Below are 21,827 nucleotides of genomic sequence, written 5' to 3'. Positions count from 1 at the left end.
TTATACTAAAAGAAATAAGGTTTTTGACAATTATGGCATCCACGTTATGAATGTGAAAGGCTCTTGCCACAAACTTCTCTTACCCTTCCAAATTGTTACTCTCCTCATTTCTCAATCCAGAGTTACTTTTTTTTACCATGCACTGTAAACTGACAAGTGTTACTGCATGGTAAAAAAGAAATAGAGTTGGAAGTAAGAATGAGAGTGAAGGACAGAAGTAAAGAAAAAGGCTGCAGAGCTAACATGGTAAAAGAAGTAGTCCAATCTTCAAAAGTTGCAGACATTAATTCCAGCAACTTTGTTTTAGCAACACTGAAGATATTTCTCCTTGCCAAAACCCAAAAAAAATTTCACATTTTCCCATTTCTGTTTTTCCCCCAACATCATTTCAATCTCTTTCATTTCAACTCTTGTACGCACAATTTACCCAATATACAGTATTGCTTCTTCTACATTTCCGTGTCACTGAATTTTAATATTGCTTCAAATTTTTCCCAAATTCAAAAATGCGTCCTGCAGGTACCCAGGAATGCAGAAAATGGAGGTTGGTTTCTTCTCTCTTTGTCTGTGTTTTAGTTTCTTCAAGTTTTGAGATTGTAACTGGGTTTTCTTTTTAGTGATAAGAAGATGGAAGGGCATGATGGGTTGAGAACTGTAGATTGCTTGAGAGGAAGATTACTTGCAGAAAGACAAGCTTCTAGGGTTGCAAAACAAGATGCAGAACAAATGGGTAACAAGGTCTCTTGATTGCCCCCATTGGGTTTTCTTGTTAAATCTTCACATCGAAATTTGGGGTTTTGATCTGGTTTTCATTTTCTGCAATTACAGCTTGTAGAGCTAGAGAACAGACTCAGAGAAGAGATTGAATTGAGGAAGAAATCTGAGAAGAAGCTGAAATTCTTGATGAAGAAGCTCCGATCTTTAAAAATATTGGAGGAATCATCTTCATCTGCATTTTCCTCTGCATCATCATCTTCTACTATCTCTTCAATCTCCATAGAACCAGAACCCAACTCTCATATCATAAACTCAAATTTTCAACATGATCTACCAGATCAAACCCACCAAAGTTCTTCCATTGAGCACAGTTTAAGTTCTGCTGATTCTCATCTCAAAGACCCTCCCCCTATTGACAAATCCACTGAAGATGCAAAGAGCATCACTACTGATAATTCCAGGTATCTAATAGTATATGTTTTCTTTCTTACAATAATCCATTTTGAAATTCATCATATGGGTTTTGCTTTAATCTAATCAGCAATCAAATGCACCTATTTATTTCAGCTCTTGCAGCTTAAGAGATCCAATAATGGAGAAGGAGACAAATAACGGAACAAGTATTGGTGATGATACCCATTACATTGATGACTCATTGGCACTTGTGCCAGTAAATTTAGCGGACACCAAGAGAGCCACTTGTGATGTAAACATTGGTAAGATAAACATCAATGAAGTTCTTGATGCCTTAAAGCATGCCAGGGAGAAGATTCAGACCTCAATGATGGAAGGAAAAGGAAGAAGAAGAAGAAGAAGAAGATAAATTATTAGGGTTGGACCATCTTGAGTTTATTCATTTCTTTAGTAATTTGAATTGGTTGATGTTAATATTCGCAATGATGTGATTATTTTTAGTAACATTTTCAGATGAAACAAATGAAGGTGACATGTGAGCAAATCCTTTCACTATATCTGAATTATGTTCCTTTTGTATTAAGGGTAACTTGCTAGAAAAATGTGGGACCTATGGTACTTGTACTGTCTTTTGGATATTTGCATTTATTGGACGGTTTATTAGTCGGTAAGTTTCTTCTTTTATAGTCTCCAAGTGATTTTGCCCTCAAAGACATTTTGCTTTCAAGGTATCTTTTGGAAGTCATCTTGTTCTCGAGTCATCATTTTGCTTCCGAGCTACCTTTTGGAGTCTATCTTGTTCTTGAGATATCTTGCTTTCCAAACACCTTTTTAATTTTCAAAAAATTTGGTTTTCGGATACGACGAATAGGATTCGCTATATTTGATAGTTGAATGCTAATTTTATTACCTGTATACATGATACGGTTATTATTTAATTTTTTTATATACAATCTTGTAGTCAAATTTTAAAAGAAGATAAACGATAATCGAAAGTAACTAATTTTTTGGGAAATAATTATATATAGTCTACAAGTTTTCTTGCAAGGTTCTATTATTCAATCAGACTAAAACTTTGAAGAGTTAAATAATCACGGTATTTAAAGAATTAGAGCAAGTTATGACATACCCAAAAAAGTTAAGAATCTTAGTTACTAAAACTGTATTTATAAATTTTTTGTGATATATTTTGTATCAAAATTAATTATTGAATTTTGATTTTTAAAAATCTATCAGCTATGTCAGATTAATGATGTCCAATTTTTTAAAAATTTAGAATATGAAATTTTATAAAATATAGGGTAACGTGTAGTCAACGAGCTCATATTCACATATATAGAAATTGTTTTATGAAGTTAAAATATAGGAATTAAATTTATTATATTTGATAAAATTAAAAAAAAAAATTTAAACGTAAATATTAGTTTATAATAAATAAAGTTTGATTGTGTATTGGTACAACTAAAAATGTAAGATATAATTCGATATAAATAAAAAATATAAGAGTAACTTTGATATTATTCTTATTTTGTACAAAAAAAAAATTATAATGTGATAAAAAAATATAACTCATTTCTCCAATAATATGAAAATATAAAAGTTAAATATATCTATAGTTCTATCTTTAAATAAAGAATGCCTAACTTTGCCTAAAAAGTAAATGAAATTAAAAAATTAAATAAAAGATAGAGATATACATATTATTAATATATGTTAATTCTCAAAATGACTTTTTGATACTATTCATTGTTTTATATGAAAAATTATATTGTGATTAAACTATAACCGTTTTAATTATATTTCTCCATAATATGAAAATATAAAAGTTACATATATCAATAATTTTATTTTAAAATGAAAAATTTTATACTTTTACTTATAAAACGTAATATAGAATTAAAATATCAAATAAAAAAGTAGAGATATCCATATTATTTAAAAAAATATTTTAAATTTGTTTAGGTACTTAATAACTAAAAAGGTTTATAAAATATATGATATTTATATGCATTATAAAAGTTTTTTAAATTATAAGCTTTTATAATATATTTCTTAATAATTAACCAAATATTAAAAAATTTATAAACACAACAAATGTTAAGAAAAATATTTAAAAAATATTAAATAATCTAACAAATTTTTGCTTTCTAACGACATCATTTGTTGTTGTACTTCTTCATTTTGCTTGTGTCTCGAGCTTCCTTCGTACATAAGTTTTGTGATATTTAGATCCGAAATTAGAAAGATATACAATTATTGAACTAAATGTAATTATTTAAATGATACATTACTAATAATTTGAGTTTGAAATTTTCATAATCGATATTGAACGTGAAATTTTTATTAAATTAGTGGTATTTGAACTCAAACTTAAAAATAGTATTAAAACATATATCTTATCAACTTGTTAATTTTAAATTGATGAAATTTGAGTGCTTATATACTACTAATTATTCAAATTTAGCTTTTGAGTATTGATAGTTTGAGTTTAAAAAAATTATTATACGAGTGATGCTTAGGCTCGGGGATAGGAGGAAAGAAAGGGGGGTATAAAAATGGTTATCTCTACTTTTTCCTGCCAGCGATTGAGATATTAGAAATGGTATTATAACATATGTCAAATTAGTAAGTTCAAACAAATGCAATATGAGTGCTTATACGTTTTAATAATTTAACTCTTAATTTTTAAACACCAGTGATTCGAATCCACAAAAATTATTGTATGAGTGATACTTGGAATGATTATCTTTATTATCTTTTATAATTGAGATATTATAAATAATATTAAAACACGTCTCAGTTTGATAACTTCAAATTTATGCAATCTGAACACTTATATATTACTAAGTTTAAATTTTAGTTCTCGAGCATCGATGATTATCCAAAAAAATTATTGCATGAGTGATACTTAGGCTAATGAGTACAAAAATAATTATCTTTGCTATCTTATATGAATGAAACATTACAGTACTTATATAACATGATACAACTAGATTGAATCAACATTTTAAGTAAATTAGAAAAAGAATACTTTTTTTACTCGTATTTGCATAAAAATGGTGAAGAACCCAACCTCTGAGCTTCCTTTAAGTTATAATTTTATTGAACAAGATCGATCATTGTCGTACTTTTTTTAACCAGAACTCACAACTTGTTATAATTGAGTTAACACGATAAAATTAAAGAATCAATAATTAATAAGGTGAGAATAATCTAATTTATCGTAAAGCTTAGTTGAGTCAAACAGTTATAGGTAGATTAAATTGTTTGAAAATTTATAAAATATTTGTGATTATTAAATTATTATATTTTAAATAATTTAACACATTTATAACAAATTAATTAGTGTTTTTTAGTGAGATGATTAATTTTATCAAAATAAAAAGTGAAATTCCTAATTTTTAGATTTAAAAAATTTCATTATTTTCTCTCTCTCTCTTTTTATTAGAGATTGTGGTTGGGGTGCATTTGTAAATAATTATTAAAATATATAAATCTTTAGTAAAAAATTGAAAATTCTGGGACCATTTTACAGAAATTTAAAGAAACGGAGGACAATTTTTGAAATTAAGCCGAAAAGTAAATGAGTGGGAAATCGACTGAAAGAACAGGAAAGGAGACAAGGAGACGAAGCAAGAGAGAGAAGAAGTAGACCGCTCAGCTGGCGGGGAGGATTCCGGTGAGCAGGTAGCACAACCTCCTCTTCAGGTGGTGGCCCTGCCTCGGAAGCAGTAGGCTGCGTGAGGCGGAGTTTTCCTTGCGTTTTACCGCGAGCTCGACGGCAGGGCACAAGATCGGAATTCCTGAAATTTCCCCGTCGTTTCAGGCGTCGTTTCCGGTTAGACGTGGCCCCTGACACACCGGCTGTTGGCTGAAGCTGCTGGTAAGGATCCTGGCCTTATTTCCTTCACCTCCAGGTACTTTTGTTCTCGCATTTCTTTTATACTCTTGGAAGTAGGTATATTTGATTTCCCTAATTTTATTGTTTCGCGAAACTTACTTGAATTTTTTTCCGCTTTTCTCAATCTGGTTGAAACCTAGTTAATGTACATGGACTAGTCTTTGTTTTTTTTTTTTTTTTTCAGCTGTAGAGAAATTCGGTGTCATTCACTTGTTAAAAGGTGTTTATTTCATATATATGAAGTAGGTTTTGTGGTGTTCCTTAAAACTAATGGAGGCAGTGGTGGTCGATGCTGGCTCGAAGCTTCTCAAAGCAGGAGCTGCAATTCCAGATCAAGCACCTTCTATGGTATCTCTAAAAACCATTGTTACTTTCACTCTATTTCTCTTTTAAATTCTGTTAGGTTGCTTAGAAAAGAAGACAAGGAAACGAGTAGATATTGTTGGGTTTCATTTTATGTCTAGTGATACGGGTATGTTAGGGGCTTGTCTCTTATTATGTTGAGGACTCTGCATGTTCTGGTTTGCAGTGGTATATTATTTCTATGTTCATCTCCTGGGTAGACACAAGAAAAGAAATAATTTTTGAACAGGTTTTAGTGCTAGAGGTTTCTATTTTCTTTTAACAATGTAAAGAAAAATTGATGGTACGTAAGAATCCTACTGCAAAATTTCCTGTTCGGGAAGGAGGGAAGGGGATGGGAAAATGTAGAGGATGAAATATATTCTGGCAGATGAATGTATAATAGCAAGAGAGAATGGCATTATTTCGTTTCGTTCTCCTCTGAAGTGTCAAGATTTATTTTACTTAAAAAAAAAGTCTCAAACTTTATCTTTCACCAGTTCGAGAAAATGGACAGAATGGAAATGGTTGTGAACAATATTTACTGTGGTAATCGTGTTTGGAAGATCATTTCTAGAGATCTTTTGAGGATTGTTTCTGGAGACATATCTTTGAAAATTGTCTGATTTAAAAATTTCTTTACAAAACTGCAACTCTTACAAGTTCCATTGAAAGTGACAAAGAATGTCGTCAATTCATTTTGTAGAAAGTTTAAGGAAATGGTATTAATTGTCTATTTTGTTTCTCTGAACATGGTTACAGTAGCAAATTTTAAGACTCTTTCTTGTCCTCAAATTTGTTTCTTTGAGCAAAATTCTAAAGATGTTTTGCATATTTAGATTATTCATCACAAGTGTAGGTCAAATGAATGTATTCGGAAACTTCCTTTTGTAATCTAATCAGATAATTCCAACACAAATGAAACGCACTCTTGAAGATGGATCTTCTGCTGAAAATCCAGTATTTGATGATATCATTGTTGATCCTGTTGCACGAGGTTTCATTAGAGACTGGGATGCCATTGAAGACTTGTTGCACCATGTTTTGTACAATGGCCTTGGTTGGGAAGTAGGCAATGAAGGTCAGATATTATTCACAGATCCACTGTGTACCCCCAAGGTTGGCCAAACCGATCTTCTTTCTTATTTATATTGATTTTTCATTTTGTAAAAACAATGCTAGTCTATTTCTTCTTTGTCTGAGTTGGCATGGTTTGGGTTTTCATTGCATATATTATATTGAATGGTTAACATTTTCTCAATTGAAATCTTATTGTTTAAACTGCATTTGGGAGTCCTCAATTATAAATGTCCACTGACAGGAAGAGACTTAGAAATGTTCACTAATGTTTACTGGGTAGGATCAGCCACTAACAGGAGATCAACCTCAGGATATTGCTCATATATATGGGGTAACTTAGTGACATGGCAGAGTAAGAAATAACCTGTGGTGGCTCGAAGTAGTATTGAGGCAGAATTCAGGGCAATGACATTAGGAATTTGTGGAGTATGACTCTCACATGTGCTGAAGGAATTACAAGTTGAGAATATCACTCCCATAAAGTTTATGTGTGACAATCTCTATAATAAGCATAGCAAAAAGTTCAGTTCACCATAATCGGACAAAACATCGAGATAGACTGACATTTTTATAAGAGAAAAGAAGAGCAAGGAACAATTTGGATGGTACATGTTTCTTCGAAACAACAAGAAGCTAACATACTCACTAACGCTCTGCCGGGAAAGAACTTTGAAGACTTGAGTTCCAAGCATGACTTGAGTAACATCTATGCCTAGCTTGAGAGGGAGTGTAGAAATATTAAAGGAAAATTTAGGAGGAAAATAAGAAGGAAAATTATGATTTGATGTGAGAAGACATAGGAGAAAAAATAGGTAATAAGCATTGCAAAAAGTCTAGTTCACTATAATTGAACTCAACATATCGAGATAAACTGACATTTTATAAAAGAAAAGAAGAGCAAGGAACAAGTCGGGTGGTACATTTTTCTTCCAAACAACAAGAAGCTAACATACTCATTAATGCTCTGCCGAGAAAGAACTTTGAAGACTTGAGTTCCAAGCTTGGCTTGAGTAACATCTATGCCTAAATTGAGAGGGAGTGTAAAAATATTAAGGGAAAATTTAGGAGAAAAATAAGAAGGAAAATTATGATCTGATGTGAGAAGACATAAGAGAAAAAATAAGTAATAAGCATTCCAAAAAGTCTAGTTCACTATGATCAGACTCAACATATCGAGAGAAACTGACATTTTATAAGAGAAAAGAAGAGCAAGGAACAAGTCGAGTGGTACATTTTTCTTCCAATCAACAAGAAGTTAACATACTCACTAACGCTTTGCCGAGAAAGAACTTTGAAGACTTGAGTTGGAAGCTTGGGATGATTAACATCTATGCGTAGTTTGAGAGGGAGTGTAGAAATATTAAGGAAAAATTTAGGAGGAAAATAAGAAGGAAAATTATGATATGATGTGAGAAGACATAGGAGAAAAAATGGGAAGAAAAATATATGCTAAGGGAAACTTTTATTTATCATTTAGAGTATATTTTTCAGATTTTGGGGATATTAGGTTGGTATTCTGCTTTATAAACAGCAGAATAATTGTAGAAAATGTTGGAATAAGGGTAGTTTAGTATTTACTCTTTTTGGACAGGTGGAATGTCCACCACCACCACAAAAAATTGGTTATGTTTGTAAGCTTATTTTTCTTTTTTTTCGTTTTTCTCTCACACCCTCACCTCTGGTGTGACATCAAGGCAATGAGTGCCTATAAATGGCACCTCACCCTCTCGGTTTTGAGCAAGCAAGAAAGAAGAGAAGAATCTCTCATTTTACCTCTCTCAAACTTTGCTTCCATTAAAATCTTCAAGGTATCAGAGCGCCTCTGATTCAGAAATCTCCTTCTGCTTACTCTAGATTCTTCAATGACCACGGATGACTGAAACTCTTTATCACCCGAAGTTATTTTGGGTATGTATCTCCCCAAATCCACCAACACTGGAATAGTGGAACAACATTCATCGTTCATCACCAGCCATCGACTCAATGGCGATAATTACCTTCAATGGTCAACGTCTGTGCGGCTATTCATCCGAGGGAAAGGACGCGATGAATATCTCATGGGAGAAGCTTCAGAACCTCTATCGAATGACCCATATGCTCGGACTTGGAAAATCGACAACAACATGGTAATGTCCTGGTTGCTAAGCTCCATGACTCTCGAAATCAGTGAAAATTTCCTCTTGTACGAGAGAGCTCACGAAGTCTGAGAAGTTGCTTGTGAGTTTTACTCCAGCCGCGAAAACACTTCAGTAATTTTTAAAGTCGAATTCACCATCCCTGAGTTGCAGTAAGGTAAGCTGAACATTATTCAATATTATAACTCTCTCACCCGCAACTGGCAGCAGCTCGACATCTTCGAAGATCATCAATGGAGCTGCCTAGAAGATGCTAAGAACTACAGAGAAATTGTGGAGCAGAAAAGAATCTTTCGGTTTCTCATGGGGCTCAACAAAAGCCTGGATGAACTGTGGGGTCGAGTTCTATGCACGAAACCACTGACGGGTATTCGTGAGGTCTTCTCTGAAGTTTAGCAAGAAGAAAGCAAGAAGAAATGGATGTTGGGAGAGCCTCAGTTGACTTAGTTGAGTGAGAATGCTTCTGCTCTTACTTCTCACGTCTTTGATTCCCGTGGAAAGAAAGGACGTCCGTTTTGTGAGTTCTGCAAAAAGTCAGGGCACGTTCGTGAGAAGTGTTGGAAGTTTCATGGGAAACCAGGAGAGAAGAGGATCACCGAGACACCTCACGGAAATTTGGCGATTTCGGAAGAGCCCTCTGTTCAGCCCGAGAGTGCTCCCTTTAGTCCAGAACAAATGGAGGCACTGGTGAAATTTTTTTCGTCGAAAATGGGAAGTCTGGGTAATTCTTTTGTCTCTGTTGCCCAAAATGGTAATAATACCCATTTGGTTTATTAGCATGGTTCCATAAAAAATAGATTTAGAATGTGAATTCTGGGCCATCTGACTATACGACAGAAAATCAGTCATTGCTCGGTGATTATCTTGAATGTAAGGAAGATTTATTAATTAAGATTGTTGATGGTTCAAGTTCTAGAGTGGCAGGAATTGGCTCCACAAAAATATCATTCTGCTTGACACTCAAGTCGGTTTTTAATGTGCCTAATTTGTATTGCAATCTACTGTTCATAGGTAAATTGTGTAAAGACATGAATTGTATGGTGAAATTTGACAATCATTCTTGTGTATTTTAGAATTTGGTTTCGGAAAAAATGATTGGCAATGTTAGGATGGATTCAGGTCTCTACTATCTTGCAGTTGACCCACCTACCTCAAGTAGACAAGCTTCTAATGCTGTGTGTGTTAATTCGGTTTTTATAGATTGTTCAAATGATGATCACGCAATTATATTATGGCATTATCGATTAGGCCACTCAAACTTTTTGTACTTAAATATTTCTTACTTTATTCAAGAATAAAAATTCACTTTCATTTCAATGTGAAATATGCCAATTTTCAAAACACGCTCGCAATTCTTTTTCTAATATACCATATAAACCCACACAACTATTTGTTCTAATCCATAGTGATGTTTGGGGACCTTCATGAGTCAAAACTATTATTGAAAAAAAATAGTTTGTATTTTTTATTGATGATCATACTAGAATTACCTGTGTCTTTCTTATGAGAGAAAAGTCTGAAGTGAGCTAAATATTTCAGAAATTTAATACTATGATTCAAACCAGTTTCACACTACAATACAAATATTGAAAACCAATAATGCATGTGAATACTTTGAATCCACCCTAAGAGAATATTTTAATAATTAAGGTATTCTCCATCAAAGCTCTTGTGTATACACCCCACAATAAAATGGCATAGCCGAAAGAAAAAATAGACACATTCTTGAAGTTGCTAGATCATTGATGTTTACAACCCATGTTCCTAAATTTTTGTGGGGTGAAACCATTATTACTACTACCTACTTGATCAATCGAATCCCCACTCAGATGCTAAATTTCAAAACTCCTTATAAAGCTCTTCTTTAGGCATTTCCAAAATCTCATGTTTTAAACACTATCCCTTGAAAATATTTGGCTGCACCACTTATGTTCACATTTGCACTCACCTCAGAGGGAAACTTGATCCAAGAGTTCTTAAATGTGTATTTGTTGGTTATTTCTCAAATAAAAAAGAATATAAATATTTTTTCTTAGGAGTAACGTTTTTACAATACTATGGATGTAATTTTTTTTGAGAATCAACCATTTTATCCCACAACTAATATTCAGGGGAAGAATTTCACTCAAAAATATCAGTTGTGGGATAGAAGCCCTCTTACACCTCAAATCTCGTTGACATCTTCCTAAAATATACATATTTAGGAAACCACATAAAAATCGGAACCCACCATAGATACTAATGACATATATACTGATTGCACATTACCTGCAACAAGTAAGTTATGAGTCTACACAAGAAGAAATAAGACTTAAGATAGTAGAATTCCTGAATCAACCACGCAAAGTCATGAGTCAACTCCTGGACCGAGCACTCATAATACTACAGGTAATGAAATTTCTAACTCAGTGGTTAATATTGACGCTAATACTGAACTTTCTATTGCTTTGAGAAAAGGTGTCCGATTTTGCATCATACATCCCATACAGGATTATGTGTCATATGACAAGTTGTCTCCAACATACAATGCACTTGTTAGTAAACTCGATTACAATATTGTCCCGAGAATTGTTCATGAGGCACTTGAGTTCTCAGAATGGAAAGCCGCAATCCAAGAAGAGGTCACAGCGCTTGAGAAGAATGAGATATGGGAATTATCTGATCTACCTTAAGCGAAAAAGCCTGTAGGGTGCAAATGGATCTTCACCACAAAGTATAATCTTGATGGAACTGTGAGCTGTCATAAAGCTCGCTTTGTTGCTAAAGGCTTCAGTCAGTTATATGGAATTAACCATCAGGAAACTTTTGTCCTAGTTGCTAAACATAACACAATACGAGTTCTATTCTCCTTCATCAACTGGATGTAAAGAATGCTTTTCTCAATGGAGATCTAGAAGAAGTTTACATGGAAGTCCTTCCTGAACTTAGCATCGGGTCTAAGAAGATATGTAGATTAAAAAAAGCTTTCTATGGTCTTAAGCAGTCTGCGAGAGCATAGTATGAGAGATTCTCAAGGGCAGTGAAACAGATGAGATATGTTCAGTGTCAGTACGATAATACACTTTTTGCCAAAAGTAGTGCCACGGGGAAGAAATCTATCCTAATTGTATATGTTGATGACATTATCTTAACATGTGATAGTGATGAAGAAATTATAGAATTTAAAAAGTTTCTAGTTAAAGAATTCGAGATCAAAGAACTTGGGTTACTTCAATACTTTTTTTGGGATGGAAGTAGCTCGATCTAAGAAAGGTATCTCTGTTTCACAGTGCAAATATGTCTTAGATCTTTTAAAGGAAACATATCTGTTTGGTTGTAAACCTGTAGGAACACTGATGGAGTCCAATGTCAAATTGGTCTTAAAAATATAGCAAACCTGTTGATAAAAAGAGATATCAAAGACTTGTTGGCAAACTTATCTATCTTACTTTTACCAAACCTGATATCAATTTTGTTGCAAGCGCTGTAAGTCAGTTTATGGCTGAACCAACTGAAGAACATATGAGTGCCGTTTACCAGATTTTGAGGTACTTAAAGATGACCCCTGGTCAGGGGTTGTTCTTTCAGAAAACAATAAATATGAGTGCTGACTCGGCAGAATCAGTGATTGATTCTGACTGGGCAGGATCAATGACTGATTGAAGATCAACATAGGCTACTGTACATATGTGGGGCAATCTACTTACTTGGCGAAGTAAGAAACAGTTAGTTGTATATAGAAGAAGTGCTGAAGCTAAATTGAGGTCTTTTGCTCGTGGAATATGTGAAGGTGTATGGTTGAAGAAGATTTTATCTGAACTAAGTTTTTGTATTCCTAATCCTAGGAAACTCTGGTGTGACAATCAATCAACCATCAATATGGCCAAAGATTCAGTGCATCATGATAGAACCAAGCATGTGGAGATTGATCGTCATTTCATTAAAGAGAAGATAGAAAACAAGACTATTACCCTACATTATGTTTCTACTGATCTTCAGATTGCTGATATCCTTGCAAAGGCACTACCAATAGGAAAATTTAATAACATTGTATCCAATATAGGATTACTCAATATATATGTAACCTAAATTGAGGGGGAGTGTAGGAAATGTTAGAATAAGGGTAGTTTAATATTCACTTTTTCTGGACAGGTGGAATGTCCACCATCACCACTAGAAATTGGTTACGTTTGTTGCTTATTTTTCCTTTATTTGTTTTTCTTTCACATCCTCACCTTTGGTGTGACATCAGGGCAATGAGTGCCTATAAATGGCATCTCACCCTCTCTATTTTGAGCAAGCAAGAAAGAAGAGAAGCACCTCTCATGTTATCTCTCTCAAACTCTGCTTCCATTAAAATCTTTAATAATGTAGAAAAAAAGTATGAATAAAAATTCAGTCTGCCTTTAGTTACAAATATTGGTGATTGGTTATTGTCGTCGTAGCGAGGAAGGTGATCTAGAAACATAATGGTGGTGTAGGGATTCTGGTAGCAGGTGGTACAGTTTCTAACAATGTTTTGCTGCTGAGTCTTTGGTAATGGGATGATAAATATGCACAAGATTCTGGAGGGTGTCTTATTCTCCTCTTTGCACTTTTCTTCTCTCGTAATAAAGCTTTTCTGTCAAAAAATGATGCTTCTTCTTGTGCATATTTAGTTATCCTCTAATATTTAATTAGATAAGTTTCCATATGACATTGATGTGAGATTAAATGCTTTTGTTTTTTCTTATCTTACTAATAATCTTCTTTTTGCCAGTCTGTGAGAGAACAATTGGTGCAATTGATGTTTGAAACATTTAATGTCTCCGGATTTTATGCTTCAGAGCAAGCAGTATTATCCCTTTATGCAGTAGGTCGTATATCGGGCTGCACTGTCGATATTGGTCATGGGAAGATTGGTATATACCCCTGTTCCTTTAGATTGACGAGATTTTTCTATTAAATTGAAACTATCAAAGATTCCTTACTGATATTGTTTATGGAAGTTGTTTTATCAGTTTTGAGTTTGCTGCTATGTTGGACATATTCCTATGTGTTAGCATGTAATAACGAAACCTTAAATGAAGGGTTAGCATACTACTTTGTCATAGACCTTTTTTCTGTTGAGCAGGTCAACTATTTTTTTTCCCTTTTTTTTTTTAAATGAACAAGTCGAGTTAGACATCTTACTTTTCCAAAGTATTTTCTTTGGTCAAGGAAAATTTATTTTTTTCCCAATATGTGGGTGACATTTTAATCATCTAGCAAAAAAGACTGGCTATATGATGAGTGTTAGGTTACTCTACCATGCCTCAACTACATAAATATAAAATGCTTCTTCTCTCAATGTATATATATATATACACACATAAATATATTGATACTTAATGATGATGGTCTATTATAGCTTCATTGGATGTTAAAGGTTCAATGACATTAACTTTTCTCATTAAGCCTTTCTACTTGGATGTTGAATGCATTATTATCTACTCTTTATCTTTAATTTTATCGTTTAGATGCACAAATGCGAACATTTTATGCTTTGGCCTCTCTAAATGGATGTTTAATGCTTTTATCTATTCTTTATCTTTCATTTTATCACTTATACATGCGAACATTTTATGATTGAGTTTATTAACTTATTTTTTTTATTAAAAAAAATTCTTTGCTGGTGGCACCATTTACTGTTCAGAAGAGGAGGAAGAATGTAGTGATCTATAAGCAAGGCATTGATATTGTTAACCTCAATTAATATTTTTTAAAAAATTGGTAACCTCAGTTAAATATTTCCACAATGATTCTAGCTTGGACAATGTGGTCCTGAGTGACTTCAACTTTTTATTCACCAGTCTAAACTTGACTTACAATCTTAACATGGTAATAAACTGTCACAATGATATAGTTTAGCTGTACTCAAAACCTTGTAACACTAGGATGCAGTCACAGCTGCTAATGGTGCTGCTGCTAATGGTGCTTAATCAGCATTTATATGTGATTCATGGATCCAAAAATGCTGATTGGAATATGCTAGCTTAAGTTGCTTTATGTCTCTTGAAACAACATTACTGTTATGCTAAGATATTAAAAGCATATGAAACTTTTTCATTGCAATTCTTTGAATCTGATTGAAGTTTTTAAACTTTACAGCCTCTAGTATTCTAGTTGGTGAATTTGAGGTGGTGTAATTCTCTGAATATTTCGTTTGCAGACTGATCTGTTTTTCATTTGCAGCCTGATCTATTGGCCTTGTAACTTTATTTTTTGTTATCATAGATATTGCTCCAGTTCTTGAAGGAGCAGTCCAACACATTGCCTCAAAAAGATTGGAGATTGGAGGTATTGACTTGACGAAGTTATTTGCTCAAGAACTGGGTAAATCTAATCCTCATGTGAACCTGAACATCTCTGATGTTGAAAATCTGAAGGAGCAATACTCATGCTGTGCTGAAGATGAATTTGCTTATGCAAAAACCCAAAAGTCATGTGAGACTGAGCAGCATACCCTTCCTGATGGGCAGGTTTGTGTTTTCCATTTTCCCTCCATTTATTATTGTTTGAGACACTAAGTCTGAATAATTTATTATGTGGTAGCCTGTGATATTTCAAAAATTTCTAATTTAAGCTGATACTTGAGACTCTTAGGATTTGGTTGCATTTTCATCTCAATCCTGTAGCCCCAACGTTAAAAAAGGAAAGAGACCTAAATCTCAATCCCCTAGTTTAGTCCCCTTTCATTCTGGTTTTCATTATGAAAATTTACAGTTTTGGTCTTTGGTTTGGTTCTGAAACAGAATGCCCCTTATTGTGATCAGCTAGGCACTTGTCTTTCAAAAAAAAAAAAAAGAAAAAAGAAATTTATCAGCTAGGCAGTCTGATTCATCTCCATGGGATAAAAGTTCCTTCTCATTAGTCTTTAGCTAACCACCGCTGCTGTTGAACAGAATGAGCAGTTGGAACCGTAGTGGATCTTGGCAGAATTTGGCTCTCTCTTTGCTGAATAGATACACCTACCCTTGCATCTGGAACCAGGACAATCATTGAAGAATATTGAGGTAGTTACGGGGTCGATTGTAGTTCTTCCTTTGTAGATCGCCGTACTTTCTAGAAGATGATATTGAAGGACAGGTCTTTCATATGCTCCAATAGGGAATAATTTGACCGAGTCAATCCCATTTTATTCACCTGTGTTATTAGTGAGGAAGGTGGATGGAACTTGAAGTTCTTATATGTGGATTACCAATGTCTAAACAGTAAAACCGTCAGTGATATATTTCCTATTCCAATCATCAGTAAGTTACTGGAGGAGTTTCATTGGGCCTGGTTATTCACCAAGTTAGATTTAAGATTTGGCTACCATTAAATTCAGATGCACCTAGCAGATATAGAGAGACAATATTCTGTACCCATCAGGGTCAGTATGAGTTTGTGGTCACGTCTTTTGGATTTACAAACTCTCTTTCAATCCTTAAGGAATTTTGCATTTCAATTGTATTTGTGCGAATTTGTGCTTGTCTTTGATAATGTTTTGGTCAAACATGGATTGCTCTTTGCTGCTATCTTAGGTGTGTTTTTAGATTGTTCAATGGTCACTGTTTGTGTCTAAAAAAATAAAAGTGCTATTTCACTTAATCTCAATTTTATCTTGGCTATACCATCTTGATTCAAGGTCTGGCAGTTCAACACTATCAAGGTGGCTGTGATACTTTGATGGCTGAAACCAGCCACCATTGGAAGCCTAAGTGGGTTCCATGGATTGGCAAGCTGTTACCAGAACTTTGTTAGGGAATGTTATTGTAGGATCCCTTACAGCTATGCCTCAGAATTCATTTGTAGGACGCCAACAGCTTTGGGAGCTTTTGAGAGACAAAATTTGAAATGACAACCACCCTGATCCTGCCTCTTTACAGTTTCTCTTAGCCTTTAAGTGTTTGATGTCAATCCTCTGATCTTGGAATTGGGATGGTCTTACAACAATGAGGCAAATCTGTAGCCTTCTTTACTCTGGTCTTAGCAGCTTGCCACTATCGCCTTCTGGCTTATGAGAAAGAATCAATTGGGTTGGCAAAGGCAGTGTAACATTGGAGGCCCCGTGGGGGTTGTTTGTCTATGCACTGACTGCTACAACTTCCACTTTTTACTTGAACAATGAATTAATTCTCTTTAAACGACGTAGTTTTAGTAAATTTATGGGATTTGACTTCTAGGTAGCATGAGGATACAGTACTTCTAACTGCAATCTGTGCTTCAGCCAAATCTTTTTCACTCCAGTAGTGAAGAAATAAAAAACTCTGGAATTACAGAAATTGGTGGATTGAATCCATGTCAACGCTGTATTGCTTTCTTCATCTCCCTTAATAACCAAAATTTTATTTGTTCTCCTTGGTCAAGACTGTGGAGGGAATCAAAAGACCTTTGGGTGCATTGCTGGTATTTTTGTTAGAAGAGACTTCAACAATTCAGGATTGCATCTGCCTGCCTTACATGCTAATGACATGAGGGGGTACAGTCTATATCATGTATAATAATGAAATTAGAAAAATTAGAACCTGCAAACTTCTCCACCTCCTTCCAGTCACAACATCTTCTATGGATTTCGTCGAAGGCCTTATGTCTTCCCATGGCAAAGATGTCCTCCTTGTGGTAGTTGGTAAATTCTCTAAGCATGTACTTCTTTCACCAGCATCTCATGTTTGGCTATGAGTTTGGCCTGGTTATTTTTTGCCACCACTTTAAAGCTACGCTAGTTACCTGAATACATTGTTAATGACTGAGATATCACCTTTACAGGTGCATCTTGCTGTAAGTTGTTTAGACTTAGCAACACCAAACTTCGATTTATCTTTTGTATGATCCTTTGTCAAATGGGCAAATTGAAATAGTCAATTGGACCATAGAAATGTATCTATAACCCTAAGAGCTCATATTGACAAGATGGTTTGACACCTCAATGTCGGCTCTTTGTCATCATAGGCTGCAATATATTTCAAGGGTTGGGATGTTTGCCAATTAAAGCGGTACGTGACTTGAGTCCATAACATCGTAAGACAGTTCAATCTAGACTTGGTGTGGGTGTTAAAGTATTGAGAGCACCTTTTCCTAACACGAGAGGGCCGGGAAGGATGCACCTCTAGTGTACCAATTATCATACCCAGAATAAACGCTAGATAGCCAAGTGTATAACAGATATTGCTGAAAGCATCTAAGTAGTAAACTCAACCCAAAATGAGTGCTATCCTATTCTAAAGCCTCTAGTAGCACAACTGAGACAACAACGAGTTCTCTACTTCTTGGGAGATGGTATTTTTAAAAATTCAAGAGAAGGTCATGGCGAGACAAACCATTTATCATTATGATAGGTATAAAGTGGAGCACCTATTTCTACTTCCTTTAAGGCTACCACATGTCAGGTTGTCTATGGTTGACGCCCCTTCAAACTAGGGTCATTGCTTTAGCTTAGGAAAGATGGAAGTAGAGGAATTGGAGTTGCTCTCCCATGAGTGTTAACTGTTTACTGAATGCTCAGAGTGCCATGAAGGCGTATTATGATACCATCAATTAAGCGGGTGATCAGGTTCTATTATATTGCAGCTTCACTGGAGCTTGGAACATTGATCTTCCTGTAAATTGGCTCCTGCATATATAGTGCTTGCAAGATAGTTGAAATGTTGGCTCGGCCATGAATTGCTTGGATATGCCTATTACCTCCCAAAATTAGCTTGTTTCTATGTTTCTTGCATTAAGAAAGTTCATGGAATGGAAGATGTCCTGCTCACCTTACGATCCATCCATAAGGGCAACCCTAAGCGCTTTGGATCAGCCTATCAATGGTGGCAGAACAGAGCTGTTAGTCGATTGAGACAGTCTATCATCATCTAACGCTTCAGGTGAAGATGCTGCTGACGTGAAGTCATGTTATCCTGCTTTGGTGCTTGTGCACAACCACTATTTGAACTAGAGGAGTAATATTACAGCTGCAGTAGCAGAACCACAAACAAAGGCAGAAAGAGGGATTTCAGACACACAGGTCCTACCGGAGGCAAAAGGGATTGACTTCTTCTTGAGCTTTTCTTTTCTGTTTCACTTAGGTCTGTGTTGTATGTTATAAGGAAACTTGGCTAGAAGTGGAACACAATGAAATAGAAGTTTGGCTAGGTGTCAATAAGATTGGCCAGATCTAACAAAAAAGGGGATCAGTTGCTGTGGTTTTCCCTATCTATATATATAAGCTATTTTATCAATAAAAGACAGCTGATACTTTCTCTCAGAAAGGGGTCTTTCGAGTAGCGAACTTCAAGAAATTATACAGTTCTCTCCAACGAGTCTTAATTTGACATATATTGGAAAGGAAGGAAGTCTGTGAACCAAGCAGTTCGCTTGGTTGAAGATTTCAGCCTTATTCAACCTGTAACCTGATCAAGAACTCGGGGATGTTTCATGAAATCCAGTACTGGCTTTGTGCAAGACCCATGCCCGCTTGAGAGTGGTTGTGATATGCAGCTTTACATGAGTATTTTGTGTCAGTTATTTTCTTTTGGCTTTGCCCTTAAAGGGCTTCTTAAAGGCTCAAAGTTGAGCTGTTGGATAACCTACGCAGGGATATACCAACAGGGTAAAACCCAGCTGGTAAGTATTTTGTGCCAGTTGCTTCTTGTTGATTTGCTTTCAGCATGTACATGTGGTTCAGATATTTGCTTTTAGCATGTGTTTTCTGTGACATCTTGAGTTGTCTTACTGTGATGCTTTTCAAGATTGGCTTTAGGTGATAAAAATTGGAAAAGCTAGATACACTGTTGGTGAAGCTTTATTCCAACCTTCTATTTTGGGTTTAGAGGCATATGGAATTGTTGAGCAGCTTGTACGTATTATATCAACAGTTTCATCTGAGAACCATCGACAGCTGTTGGAGAATACTGTACTTTGTGGTGGCACTTCTTCTATGACTGGTGAGTTGTTCGCTAATGAGATACTAGTGAAAGTTATTTTTATTTTTTTGTTATATATCTTTGTTGATGGGATCTTGATTTATGGTTCATTAACTTTCTCTTGTTAAAGTGGCGAGATTTATGGCAAATGAAGGATCCATATAGATACTGAATATGATCTGTTTGTGTAATCTTAACAACCGATTATTATTCCTTGACAGGCAACAAAGCCTGTAAAACATCGTATATTATATTATATACTTGTTAAGAGTTTGATTGGATTGACTTATCTTGAAAGTCAAACCCACTTTAAGCTGATTTTGGAGGGCAGCGAAAAGCTATATGGAGTTTTATTCATCATGAAAACAACTTAAAGCCACATGGCCTCAAGTGAGAAAAATTGCTGGGGCTAGTTTTTTAGCCTCTAAAGTTGATGGAAAAAGTCACTTTAACTAATACTTGGACAAAAGTGCCCTCCATCAAACTTAAAATTTACTTCTCTACCTCTTATTATTTGTTATCTGGGATTTCACATTTTATAAACTTATTGTAGACTGCTATTCTAAGTGATGTGGGGTTCTTTCTTGGTGGATTGATTTTCTTGATTTGCAGCACTCTGATTGTTCCACAGTTACTGAAAATATACTAAAATCATGGCATTGTTCAGGTTTTGAAGATAGGTTCCAAAAAGAAGCCGGCCTGTGCTCATCTGCTATTCGCCCTTCACTAGTGAAGGTAATCTAGTTAAACCATATAATGCAATTGTTAATTGTCTTCTGAAGTACTGCAATCAAGATTGTTATCCAGCACTTTTGGAAATCATACTTCTATTATTTAATTACGGGATTTATTTGATTCTACGTAACCATTTTGTTTGTATAAGATAAATTCAATAATATTCATCTGAAGCTGGAAAAATTCTTGAGAGATTGATATGCAGCGCATCTACGCATGTAATATACATTTTGTCATTTCTTTAGTGAAGAAACATACTTGGTTATGATGCAACATCAATCGCTTTTGTTTTTGTTTTTGTTTTTTTTTTGAGACAGCCACCGGAATACATGCCAGAGAACTTAACAATGTTTTCAGCATGGGTGGGAGGTGCTATACTTGCTAAAGTAGTTTTCCCACAGAACCAACATATAACAAAAGCAGATTATGATGAAACTGGACCTTCTGTTGTTCACCGGAAATGCTTCTGAGAGTGGACGATCAAGTTAATTACATGGTATCACTAATTTTAGCTTGTAGTCTAGTAGATAATTGTGGTGCTGGTAGGATCTTAGAAAGAGAATCTGTTTAATCTGTAAGGCCTCAGTTCAGCATAGCTGACTTGATTGCTTGATTCTTCTTAATTTGTAAGGGTTCAGATCGCTTCAGTTTTGTCAAGATTAACTTCCTGTCAGTGTGGAAGCAAGTAAATTTAGATATTACGTTTTTGTACCCAGGGAAAAAAAATTGACATAAATTTTTAACTGGATAGATTTGTTTTTTTGAATTATTACTTTGAGAAAATGTTTATTTGACTAATAGGTCTAATATATACAATATACAAGGATTTCAGTCTTGTTTTTCTCTATTAGCCCCAGTGGAATCAAAATTGAGAAGTAGCCAAGACAGGCTGCTCAAAACCAAGCAGGTGAAATTCCAGGTCAGAAAGTATACTATTGTAATTTTTTTTAGTACAACGTAATATATGTGTTAAGTAAGAATTGACTTTTAATCTTTACTTTGTAGATACGGAGAATTATTACTAACCCAAGGGTTTCTAGTTTACTTTATGTCGAAGTTCTTCTCTCTTCTCTCTCTTTTCTCTAAAATCCTAGTCCACCCTCGGACTTTGGTTGGCCACCAAGGCTGGTCTTTTCATCCCACTTCTCAATGACCTCGTATGGTAGACGATATCTTTACATGGAAAATAAATCCTTCGACTTGTGTTGTGATGGCAAGAAAGCAGACGGTCTTCGAATCACGGAGAACGAACGTGGTTTCAAAAGGTTGATATTCCTAGATAAGGAGGAATTTGTTTGGTTCCTCGACGCGCTCGGTGATTTCTGGTGGAAAAGCAAACTGGGTACATGGGCCAAAAACTTTGTGAGAAGGAACTACAAAATATGGTTGACGTATGGTTCAAATTGGCGAGGGAAATATCTTAATCTTTCTGTCCAAGGTGGTAGAAGTGTAAAGAGGATTTTCTTTCCGGGCGGATTGTAGGGTGGAGGTTGGTGGAAACTAATGGTTGCAGCTTCTGAGTTAGCGGATAAAAGAAACATTGAACTTGATAGGCTTAAGGCGAACCGAAACCAAATGAAATTTTCTTAGAAAGCCTTCTTCCATTGCCCACATTGTAAT

General features: G+C 34.9%; 2 protein-coding genes across 5 annotated transcripts; both read left to right on the top strand.

Annotated features, from left to right (window-relative positions):
- The first annotated feature begins 229 nt into the window (after positions 1-229).
- On the top strand, positions 230-1,802 carry LOC110809899 (uncharacterized). The gene is made up of 4 exons (XM_022035873.2): positions 230-544; positions 618-738; positions 829-1,178; positions 1,285-1,802. The coding sequence occupies exons 1-4, from the start codon at positions 507-509 to the stop codon at positions 1,538-1,540; spliced, it is 765 nt and encodes a 254-aa protein (XP_021891565.1). The 5' UTR covers positions 230-506; the 3' UTR covers positions 1,541-1,802.
- A 2,885-nt stretch (positions 1,803-4,687) lies between these two features.
- ARP7 (actin-related protein 7) lies at positions 4,688-21,005 on the top strand. Of its 4 annotated transcripts, none has more exons than XM_088208863.1 (8): positions 4,688-5,014; positions 5,279-5,380; positions 6,278-6,493; positions 13,328-13,469; positions 14,824-15,068; positions 19,310-19,493; positions 20,140-20,207; positions 20,525-21,005. In XM_088208863.1, the coding sequence occupies exons 2-8, from the start codon at positions 5,303-5,305 to the stop codon at positions 20,675-20,677; spliced, it is 1,086 nt and encodes a 361-aa protein (XP_088064989.1). In that variant the 5' UTR covers positions 4,688-5,014; positions 5,279-5,302; the 3' UTR covers positions 20,678-21,005. The 4 variants fall into 4 exon arrangements, with proteins under 4 accessions (XP_088064989.1, XP_088064990.1, XP_088064991.1 ...); XM_088208864.1 differs by having other exon boundaries at positions 5,276-5,380; XM_088208865.1 differs by having other exon boundaries at positions 5,217-5,380.
- Positions 21,006-21,827: the final 822 nt, after the last annotated feature.

The sequence above is a fragment of the Carica papaya genome, chromosome 8 (assembly GCF_054855325.1).
Source record: "Carica papaya isolate Zhongbai chromosome 8, ASM5485532v1, whole genome shotgun sequence".
In the NCBI taxonomy this organism is placed as follows: Eukaryota; Viridiplantae; Streptophyta; class Magnoliopsida; order Brassicales; family Caricaceae; genus Carica; species Carica papaya.
The sequence above is the reverse complement of the archived record's forward strand: the minus strand, read 5'-3'. Positions and strand labels throughout refer to the sequence as shown.